Source organism: Phaeodactylum tricornutum, chromosome 8, assembly GCF_000150955.2.
Source record: "Phaeodactylum tricornutum CCAP 1055/1 chromosome 8, whole genome shotgun sequence".
Taxonomy (NCBI): domain Eukaryota; phylum Bacillariophyta; class Bacillariophyceae; order Surirellales; family Neidiaceae; genus Phaeodactylum; species Phaeodactylum tricornutum.
In genome coordinates, this window is record NC_011676.1 from 945131 (window position 1) to 955836 (window position 10706).

At 47.8% G+C, this 10706-nt stretch overlaps 5 protein-coding genes across 5 annotated transcripts; 2 read left to right on the forward strand and 3 right to left on the reverse strand.

Annotated features, from left to right (window-relative positions):
- The first annotated feature begins 470 nt into the window (after nucleotides 1-470).
- On the forward strand, nucleotides 471-2313 carry PHATRDRAFT_46009 (predicted protein). The gene is made up of 2 exons (XM_002180113.1): nucleotides 471-1263; nucleotides 1352-2313. Exons 1-2 carry the CDS (start codon nucleotides 565-567, stop codon nucleotides 1637-1639), a joined length of 987 nt encoding a protein of 328 aa, XP_002180149.1. The 5' UTR covers nucleotides 471-564; the 3' UTR covers nucleotides 1640-2313.
- A 785-nt stretch (nucleotides 2314-3098) lies between these two features.
- PHATRDRAFT_46010 (predicted protein) lies at nucleotides 3099-5069 on the reverse strand (the record flags this gene model as incomplete). Its single annotated transcript, XM_002180316.1, has 1 exon — nucleotides 3099-5069. The coding sequence occupies exon 1, from the start codon at nucleotides 4632-4634 to the stop codon at nucleotides 3099-3101; it is 1536 nt and encodes a 511-aa protein (XP_002180352.1). The 5' UTR covers nucleotides 4635-5069.
- A 398-nt stretch (nucleotides 5070-5467) lies between these two features.
- Nucleotides 5468-6208, reverse strand: PHATRDRAFT_35876 (predicted protein; the record flags this gene model as incomplete). The annotated part of the gene is made up of 1 exon (XM_002180317.1): nucleotides 5468-6208. The coding sequence occupies one exon, from the start codon at nucleotides 6206-6208 to the stop codon at nucleotides 5468-5470; it is 741 nt and encodes a 246-aa protein (XP_002180353.1).
- A 539-nt stretch (nucleotides 6209-6747) lies between these two features.
- On the forward strand, nucleotides 6748-7362 carry PHATRDRAFT_35877 (predicted protein; the record flags this gene model as incomplete). Its single annotated transcript, XM_002180114.1, has 1 exon — nucleotides 6748-7362. One exon carries the CDS (start codon nucleotides 6748-6750, stop codon nucleotides 7360-7362), a length of 615 nt encoding a protein of 204 aa, XP_002180150.1.
- A 1338-nt stretch (nucleotides 7363-8700) lies between these two features.
- On the reverse strand, nucleotides 8701-10547 carry PHATRDRAFT_46011 (predicted protein; the record flags this gene model as incomplete). Its single annotated transcript, XM_002180318.1, has 1 exon — nucleotides 8701-10547. The coding sequence occupies exon 1, from the start codon at nucleotides 10417-10419 to the stop codon at nucleotides 8701-8703; it is 1719 nt and encodes a 572-aa protein (XP_002180354.1). The 5' UTR covers nucleotides 10420-10547.
- Nucleotides 10548-10706: the final 159 nt, after the last annotated feature.

A 10706-nucleotide genomic window follows, 5' to 3' on the forward strand; every position in this document is an offset into this window, starting at 1 on the left:
AGCATGTCGCGCGAGCTGTTCACAACGCATCATCAACCGGTATGCGTGGGTTTGATACGATGTCCAATGCTAATGCCTTGGACCTTTTTATATAATTAGATAAACAAACCGGCACAGGGAAACCTATTGCGCCTTTTTCACATGTTATCTTCTATAGAACCTCACGAAAGCTTTCCCTTCCAACGAGAATCAATGGAACTTTGTGACCCAATTCAGGTCGTGACCCTCCAGTAACTTTTCGCTAGATCAGGCCCAATACTAGCATTCCTCGTGGTAATTTTTTTGTCTCTAGCCAATGTCCTATTGAATTTCGGTTTCCGTGCTTCATCTTCCATCACATTCTTGGATAACGATTTTCGGAGAGTTCGTTTTCACGAGGTTTTCGAAAGTTTTCGCGGGATACGAATGGTTGATTGTGTTGTTCTGTGAGACGAAGCCGTATTTTACCAGACAGTTTGCAAAGTACGAGATAATGAGAAAATGCTGTGGCAGCAACACGAAAGATACTGACCCTGAAGTGCATTTCCAGAGTAGTCCTGATTTCAACTTTTGATTTAGGTTGTCATGAGACAACTGCACTATCTTTCGATCTGCTGCTGCGTCGTAGCTTCAGCAATAGCCTTTACTTCTCCAGTGCATTCTAATGGGCGGTCGAGATGTCTTCGCGAATCGCTGCGGTATCGACGCCATAGGAAGCAGCTCAATTACGTTTCTCCTCGAGTGCGAGAAGAAACAACGCCGTTTTTAGATTTGAGCTCTACCCTTCCAGATTTGACAACCACATCATCAACTGCACCGGAATCGGATATCGTTTCGCCAGAAGTGTCCGCTCCAGAAATGGTTCTAAAAGAAGCTACGTCTACTAAGACAGCTTTTCCGGCTTCTTGGTTTCAAGTGTCTCGAATCCTTCAATTAGTAGTGCTTCTCCGCACACTGGGAAAGCATTTGTCGCCTCCATCGAAGCGAGAACATATTCTGTCAACTCCACTCCGCAACAAAAATCCGCTGTCCAATCTTTTGCAGCTTCGACAAATTTATTTCCGACGTCTCTCCAATTGGGCTTTTGAAGTCTGTGATCCTTCCCGTTCGGGACAGTTGACACCAACCGAACTATACGCTGGTATCCTGTTGATTCATCTTCACTTGGCCCGGTACGCTGGAGTCGCCGCCTGCCATCCACCGGATCGAACACAAGTTGATGAATTCTTCCGGTTGGCCGATCCCAAACAATCCGGAACAATTGGCAAACAAGAATTCACTAATGTAAGCACCTCTGATTTGTGATTCTTTCATTCTATGTTTACTTGATCTAATTTGATTTCTTACGGATTGGGGGATCCTGTTTTCGCAGATTGTGCTTTTGACCTTCGCCCATATTGGCAGTCGAATGCTGGCATATTACGTAATATTACTCGCCGCGATGCCTCTCTTCTCGTCCACACTATGGCGCCAGTGGTACACAGCATTTCCCTACCGAGCGACACCGAGCTGGTGCGGACATCTCATCATTGGAACAGCCGAACACGTCGCATCCTTGTTGCTCTTTGTTCTGGTAGTCCCCATTATATTTGAACACGTCGACCGCATCGCCCGCCACCTTGTTCGAAGGCGCCGTCCACAGCGTCGCCCTTACTGGTAGGAACAAGATTTTATTCAAGATACTTCTAAATCGACATGATGTCTGTGACAACTTCATTGCAATTCACGCTCGACACCGACTTCTTACACAACTACTCCCCCAACAATTGTGTATGACTTGCGTCCTGTAAGACAATGCCCTCTGATTGTGAGTAAGCTAACATTTTATTGCTCCTTCTTTGTCTTCGTGTACCAATCGAAATGACCGTTGAATCCACGCCATACCTCTGGAAACACATCGTCGTGGAACCCAATGGGATGGCGGAAGGCGTCTGGCATCAAAAAACGATCCCGTCCTGTACGGTGCGTCCCAATTTGGCAAGGGATGCGAGAGAGATGAACTCCAGTTCATAAGGGACCATTTTCTCTCGTATACCACATCTCGTCTCGCGCCGGCACGACACTGGCAAGATCCCAACTTTCCCCACTTTCCGATGGCATCATTAAAAATCGGACAACACCCGTGAAGATGCCAAGGCGTGCTCCAGAGATGGTGCGTGGCTAAGTACAATGAACAAATCGGAGTTACGTCGTGAGAGTAGTTTGCGTTTTTGCCTTCACAGCCACCACATTGATGGTCGCAGTTGGCTCGGGAAGGCGCTACGAGGTAGGCATTAGAATCTCAGCTTGGGATGGATTTTCAGCGATGACCAGTCTTTTAAATCAAGGGACACGCGGAGCAGTTAACAATGAAGGTGAATAGTCACGCACACTCGTATTGAAAAGGAAAAATTGTGGACTTTCGTAGCTGCGGCCTTTCTGCGCAATGCCAAATGATTCAAGATGTCGATTTGCGACGAAACACTGACTTTTCTCTGAGTCTCTTGGCCCCTCTTATCTAGGCAGATATAGAAGAGTTTCAAAGGCTCACAAGAGGGCATACATACTATTATTATTCACGAGAAGGATAAAATACTGCGAATGCAAGGCTGGCTGGCGCTTTCATCCTTTCCGTGCTGGGACCGGCAAACAGCTCCTACTTATTGAATCGAGCGAGGTCTGCGTTTTCGAATCCCATTCGACCTGAGAATCAACAGCAAGTGCTCTTTTCATTTATTGCTCTCCCTTTCAGAAGGTATATTTCACCTTTGGATTTCTACTGCTGTACATCTAGTCGACCTTGGTCTTATGAGAAAGATGTACGTATGTGATCAACTGATGTCATTCGATACTCCTACAAAACGTTTGTCAACAAAAAGATAGCCACACGCAAAAGAAATTCATAGACGATCCACTTTGATTGATTTTTTCATCTTTGGTCCCGCCGTTATTTAAAATGACAGTGTTCACATGCTGCAAAGCCGAATGGCACACCTGTCCCTCACCTGCTGCCTAAATGATAAGGTTGCGATTGTGAATTCCGAGATTTTGCTCCGCTTGTGACAATGAATGGGTGCAGTTAATTATGTAGCCAATGACTGTAATATATACAAAGATCACTGCAGCAAATATAAATATACTTACGCAACAAAACCTCGCCAAGCGTCTGGGAAAATACTATCTGGTATCGCTATGGGGTGTCGAAAAGCGTCTGACAAGAAGATGTCGGTTGAGTAGGCCAAGTCGACTAGAACCACTTGATGTTGTGGGAACCACGAGTCTCGTGTGTACCACGTTTCCGCTCTTGCTTTGGACGGGTCCCATTGTTCTCCCCAAACATCCTTGTGCTGCGGCGCTTGCAGCTCGACCTTGTAGTAGAAAGTCCCTTCAGGTGACGTCCTGTGTTCCAAAATACGACAATTGAAACCAAAAGTTCGCGTTCGGTTCCATAGCATCCAGACATTTTGATGCTGCTTTGGATAGTACCAAGCCACATCTAAGCAGCGGAATTCGTAGTAAGAAGGATATGGATCCACCTCTTGCTCACTTTGTGACCGAAAGGGTTTATTCGCATTAGCTTTACTGTACACCCGCGCCGACTGATAGCTGTGACTGTAGTTGCTTGTCGTCCAGTACTCGACGTGTGCCTGCCATGCCAATTCCCATTTTGGCCCGTAGTCAATAAAGACTTCTTCCCCTTCTTCAATGTCCCGCAATGCTATGAAATCGAGAAACAGCCCCGGACTGGACGACACCAGCATCTCAGTGGGACTTTGGTGAAGCCATTGCTCGTTGTGTCTCATGCTTTGAGCGCGAGCCCATTGTACGCGAATGTTGGGTTCAGGATTGTGATTGATGTAGTTTACATTTGCGCCGTAAGGGCACAAAAACAAACTAGCGTCCGCGTGCGTCCAACAGTAGTTTAATCCCAATTGCGATCGAGTTTTTCGGGAAATGTCCGGAGGATAGGTCTTGTCATACCAATTAGCTTCAAACATGTCAAAATAGTCGCCATTTGCCATCACTAGGAAGGGACTTCCGGCAACGATTGTTCCTTCCGCAAGGAACTGCGTCGCAAATGCTCCACGACCTGCTTGCGGAAGAGTTGACGGACGGGGGGCAAGATAATCCAAACAGCGGCCATTTGCTTCCAAATCTTCCACTTTTCGGGTCGCTAGGGGCTGATATACGGCGCGGATTCCTTCTTCCACAATTGTTGGCACCTGCAACACATCATTGGGCAAAGCGTTTGTGACGCGACTCTCGAACGGAAAGTCAGTGACAATTTTATATAAATCGCGTCGAAAGTCCATCGAGGTATTTCCCGCAATCGAATTAAAATCAATGGCAAACTGTTCAGCTCTGGGATAATCCTCCAGCAATGGCATCAAGCCAAAAATGTCTTGGCGGCCTGTAAACCATTGATCCCCATAGTGCTTAAACAACTCCCCACCTGCCGGAATAAATTCCTTGGCAATCGTGGAACAGTTTTGGTATGGAGTAATCGCTCCGACGCCGGGATCTACGGCCCGATGCCAGGAAGGCATCGTATCGTACTCGGGAGCGAGCTTGTCGACGTTGACGAGCCCGAGGTGACAGTTAATAGCGGCGTCCAAACCTGGCGCAAACGCGGACAAGTATTCGAAAGGATGGGAGCTTTCTTGTTGCATTCCCATCTCGGGACCGTACTTAAGTAGTCTTCAAAGGGATCTCTGTAATCCTCCGATGCTATGGTTTTTCGGGCAGCCTGATGATAGTAAAGGTCCACTTGCGGTATAAGAACATCACCATTTCCAATGCTTTCTCCAATTTTGCGGTCTATCGCAGTAAAAATTCCCAGACCTGCCCCCGGAATCGTGCTTTCCGCCATGTACAAGGTACACGTGCGAGCCTTTCGGCAATTGCCATGTAGTTCACATTCTGGCCCTCTAGACAAATCATCATTCAAGCTTTCGTCCGGACTTGCTTTGCCAACCGAGAAGAATAGCCCGACAAACGGAGTGAGGAAAACAGCTGTCAACCGCATTCTTCTCGGTCTTCTTGTTGCCTCCAGAAAACAAAGACAGAGCGAATGGTGGAGGTCGTACCACACATCGAGGTGTCAAATTGAAGCCTGCTCTATCTGTGCACTCAACTTTTGAAAGGCCAAAGCCATAATCAAGCGATTCTTTCGAGGAATCACTGTCAGTAGTCGAGCACGTGCTAACGGTCAAATGAATGGGGCACACTTACCAGTCAAAAAAAGACTTCGTATCACAAACAGACGGCCGAAGTCACAGTGAACAGGTTTAGGGCTGATTGATTGCAGCATTTTGCTTCGGCTCCAACAAATATTTTCAGCTCGCCCTTACGGAGTTATTACCAAGAAAACCATCCAATTGGAAACTACATTGCGAAATGAGCCTCTAGCGTCAGTGCTGACGACTCGCATCGATGGGAGGGGACGTATAAAAGTTATTTTAAAGATTATTGCGGTAGCGAAAAGAATTATCAGGTAGAATGATGTGCTTTATTTGGTACTTCCTGCATCTTCTCCTTCCAGTTGAATGGTGTCTTGCGAGAACATGCTACCAAATAGTCCACCCTTTTTCTTCTTCTCACCGTCGGTACTCTCCGTTGACTCCTTTTTCTCTGTCAGCTTTTTGAAGACATTCAACACATCACCCGCACTAATGGGCTTTTCGTCTTCCGTGTCAACAGGAACTTTGACAGGAGATTCGTAGTTTTCGTCCATGACGACGACTTCATTGTCCTCATCATCATCTTCTTCTTCGTCGTCCTCTTCCATCAGGTCTTCGTCATCGCCAACAACATTTTTCAGAATTGTGAAAAGTTGTCGAACGGTGCCGCGATAGAGTTGTAGTTCCAGTGGATCGGAACCATCCCGCAGCATGCCCATGGCGGTATCAAAACCTTCGCCCACAGTGCTTTTTTTGTTGACAGCCAACAATTGGTCGCCAACGCGAATTCCAGCCTCGGCGCCGTTTTGATCAGGGTCCACTTCCACAACAGCCAATCCATTGAAGGGCGCATCGTTTTCACCAAAAATGATACCAAGCGGTTTATTCACCTCAAGCTCGTAGCCAATGCGTTTCACTTTGCTATAAGAAACGTAGGCCTGTAACGACGACGAGTAACCCGATGACGTCGCGGTGCTGGGTGGAAGTGGCGCAAAGGCATCGGCTCTCACTGAAAGCAACGCGAGTAAGGTGGCGATTGCCAGTAGTCGATTCCAGGCGTAAACTTGCATCGGTGATCGTTCGGAATGTTGCAATTGGAGAAAGTTGCTGCGTCTCGGCTAACGTCTGCTAAGAAGTTGCTAATGATTCGGGTGAATAGAGGTCTGCTGTGATTCTGGTGAAAGGTATCCTCCGTTGGTTTACAGTGTTACGCTTAGATTCTCCGTGGATCACTTTCGTTTTTGTCGTTGCGTTTCTTTTGCCACAGATACGAGGGGTGTGTTGTTTGGAACAACGCAGAGTTTCCAAACCAATTCACTGCCAGTTCCGATTTTCCGCTGACGTCACCATCAAGTCGTTTACATTCGTGTCTAAAAAAAGATTCATCTGGACCTCTGACGTCATCGATTGCGACAGATAGTCATTGATTGTCAATTTGTAAACTGTCCGTGTATATAGTTATGTTCATGGTAGGAAAACCATTGGGCTTTCTACCAGTGACGAAAGAACCTCACACTTAGGGCGAAAATGCCTTCACAAATTCTATATTTACTCTTGGAGATGCCTTTCCCATTTGTTGATTTTCATCCTGAAGCGGCTCATTGGACGCATGGTGTTTGCATTTGTAGCCTTTGGAGTCCTACGGCTTGCATCTCGAAGGAAGCGTCTCGTTGTATTTCTCGTTGGTGAGACACTGACGTTGAACGCAGCATCCTCAGGGTTCTACCATGCAACGGAAGACGGTCCCTCTCCTGTGGCTGAGACCGATTCGCATGGGCAAACAAGAACCATTCTTCTACAGCCTGATTGGGAAAACTTTGTTGATCCTTCTACTATCGTGAAGCAAACTATACCAAACTGTGACTGCGTTGCTACCTCGCAGATTCAGTTGGTGATCTCAGTCGGGGCAACACGTATCTCGTCATCTTCTGATTCATGGCATTTGCAAACGATGGACCACCCCGGGCGCCTAAAGACCACGGGTGGGGATGAATTCTACGTAAGATTTGAATGGCATAGAGATGATGTAACGACTAAGGTCGTGGACTCGGATCGCCGCGGGAGTCGTCGTAGACCGAACCGTCGTCGGAAAAACGTCGAAACCACAGCGGTCGCTCGCGTCACGGATTGCACGTATGGACTCGCTTTTGTCACGACACCATTAAACACCTACCTACGAGTGGTCATGGATTTTCCCATGCTTCCCAGCATAAGGGGACGCTGACTGTCGATTTGCAATACACGTGTGGGATGGGACGGATGGATCCTCCCCTTAAGGACCACAACAGAACTGATCGTATGTGGACGACAGGTGCTATGATTGGGGACCGTTACCGTACTCCATCAGTGTTATCACCTCCTTCTATGCTGACGTTTATCCGACCTACCGACATGGAGCATTCCATTGATTTATCGCGCTACAGAGTGGTTTTCGCATTTGGAGATGTTTGATGCGGCAGTTTACAAAAGACGTCGGGAAAGCCTTCCAAAAAAATCTCGTGTTCCGGGGCAAGGGCATTTTTCAAGAGCTCAATACATCTCGCGTAGTCGAGTATTTAGAACAGTTGGACAGTATCTACGACGCAGATCTCTCGCGAGCTTATTCGAGCAATTTCAGCTTTTCCAGTTCCACGACAGCCTTGCTTTTGGGTAGTGCCGCTTGGGATTTACTTTAACCCTCCAACATAAACGGCACACACTGGGGCGACGAGGATTGGGTTGATCACAGCAACGCCATTCGAATCGTAATTGAGCATGTTCGCATCAACTACCCTATAGTGGATGTGTATTGGAAGTCTCCTGCGGCCCTTCACGTACACCGTGTAGATCGAAACAATGCTGCCGCCACGGATCGTGCACGATACATGGCGGCGAGCAGGAGTCGTCGTCTCTACGAGGTTCAAAAACAGCTGTTGCAATCCCTCGGAGTGCCGTTTTTGGATGTTTACGAAGCTTTTTACCTTTCTGGGGATTGGTGCTTTGACGAAGACGGACGACATTGCGCAGTGTGGCTCAACTACGTCGTTTTAGGGTGGTTTTACGGAAAGGATGAACGTTCTGGACAACTCGAGATGATCTGACTTCTGAAACCAGCATGCGGGCCCGTGCAAAAGACGAGGCGTAGAGTGACTTTTGCTGCTTTTGAAAATGCCGTATGTTGCAAAAGTTATGATACCGCCTTAGAGTTCTTTCGCATTGGCAAAAATGAGACGTTGAGAATCCAAAAAATCACCCAGAGCCTCTGCATTGTTATATAGAGGGACCAAGCGCTAGTTCTCCGCTGTTCATATCATTGAAAAAGGAAACAGAGGGCCCCGGCACTTTTCGCAGTGTCCTGTAAGAAAGAGGCTGCAAAGGGTCAAAGCTGCCTGAGGACATTGTAAGACCCAGAGCACGAAATTACGAAACGTACACCAATGAAAGCATTGAGTAGCTGCTAACAATCTACCCTCCATCACCACTGATTGCTGTGTCAAGCCGACGAATCCACAATCTGTCAAAGTTATCAACTTGTAGCTCAAGAGTGGGATGTGGAATAATTCTCATATGAATATTTTGCTTTTTAAATGCGTCTCTTCTTCGCAGGAACGGACTCAAATTCTTCTCTGTCGTCTATAAGACTAGCAATTCCTTTGTTACAGGGTGGGGCCGACAATTTTTCGAACAATTTATCTTCCTCTTGACGAATCAGCAGTTCCTCTGGAGTCAATTTTCTTTCGCGCTTTCCTCCCGCCATCAATTGTTCTATTTCCAACTCCAAACGACTTTCGAAACCTGGTCCAAAATAGAGCTGCGGTCCGATTTTTTCCTCTTTGCTACTGTATAGGGGTGTCGGTTTAATATCCGAATCCTCCATGGCCTTGTCAATGTCATGCGGCACCAAGTGCTCACCATCCGGCAATTCCAGCAAAATATTGACGCCGTGGCCCTCATTTCTAGCTAGATTGCGTAAATAAATAGCCTTCTCCACGATGCGTCCAAAAAAATCGTAACCCAAAAATCCCAATGCCTGTGTGGCATCTTCATTCGGTGGCGGGAGGGCTGACTGCGGGTCAAAGCCCAGCCAATGCAAGAAACGAACACTGACGGAGCTCAGGTGCGCCCAGGTACCACTCCTGGGGGCGCCTTTACTCTTGCGTTGCTTACGCGCATTCTCCCAGGTCGCATCCCTGCCGCTCCGGCGCGGCAGGAAGCTGCCCTGACGAACTTCGGCAAATCTTAGGTACCAGGAAGCTGGCATTTGTGTCGTTCGCAAATCGAATTGTGCCGCTCGTTCTTGCAAATGTCCTCCGGCTAATTGTGGATTGGGAACCTCTTCTTCCTCGTCATTGTCGTCGTTGTGGCTTAATTCTGCTGTACGAGACGCAAACTCGTCGACGTCGTTCTTAGCGTCCGTGGCGGTAGCATCGTGCATATTGTTCCATCGTTGGTAGGCGGACATTTCTTCCGGAAATAGCAGACGCAATTCTTCAATGTCAAAACCGCATTTGGGATCGTACGATAGTTGGTCGTAGCCTTCGCTGGCCCGAAAAAGCAATTCACTGGAAATGTGTTCCTGTTGAGTAGGTTTTGTTGGACGGTAGGCTCGCAGACTGTTTTGAGCGGATGTGTACAATGCTTTGTTGGTACGTCGCAAGGCTCGAGCGTCCTGCATGGCAGTTTGCAGCATTCGGCGTGCCCCTAGCAAGGTGGCAGCAACAGTCTCGGGGTCGGGATGCTTAGCGTCTCCGAAGGTAGTCATCATTTTCGCTCCCTGTTTCCCGAGGGGAATTTCTTGGTACCGAACCCAGTCGATGGCTGCCAGTCCGGTTTCTGGTGTCGATGGTTGCTTTCGTGGACGTCCCCGTCCACGCTTTTTCGGTTTTGGTGGCTCGAGGCATTCCGGTTCCTCTGCCGGTAGATTGTCATATTCTTCTTCGTCGAGTTCAATCGAGACCTTTTCTCTTCCAATGGCCAAAAGTGCTCCCGTTGATGTTGGTGGGTGATGTGTGCGTTCGTTGGCGTTCTCCTCTTCTCGAGCAGGTGCTGCAATCGAAACCGGTTGGACTGCTACTTTTTCCACTGCAGTACCGTGGAATGATTTGTCCACTTCCTTTTCCTGCTGTTGTATTTGATCGGTTCCAAACGGCAACGGTAATGGCTGTACGGGGGTTGTAAGGGTTCCATTTGCATCACTATTTTGCAAGACGGCAGCGACGACTTGTTCAACTTGCTCGTTCGTTGCGTGACCCAAGGCACGGGCGTTCATTATATCCAACACACGCTCCATGTGTTCTTCCATGATGCATTCACTGTCAGTCAGAGTTAGACAAGAATTCCGGCCAAGAGAGAGAGAGTCAAGGGAAGTTTGTTCGTACTGGAGTAAACACCAAGTGGCTTGAAATAATGCAAGTGCTGGATAGCAGGGTGTACACGGCGCGGATGATGTTTGGTTGACGGACGTGAACGGATTTCGAAGCGTTTGTGATGTATACATGGTAGCGTGCATGGCTCGACAGTGCTCTGTAGCTAGGTGTACATTGCACAGTCAAACATTTAGAACTGAGTGTGCTTTGATTTTGGAGCATA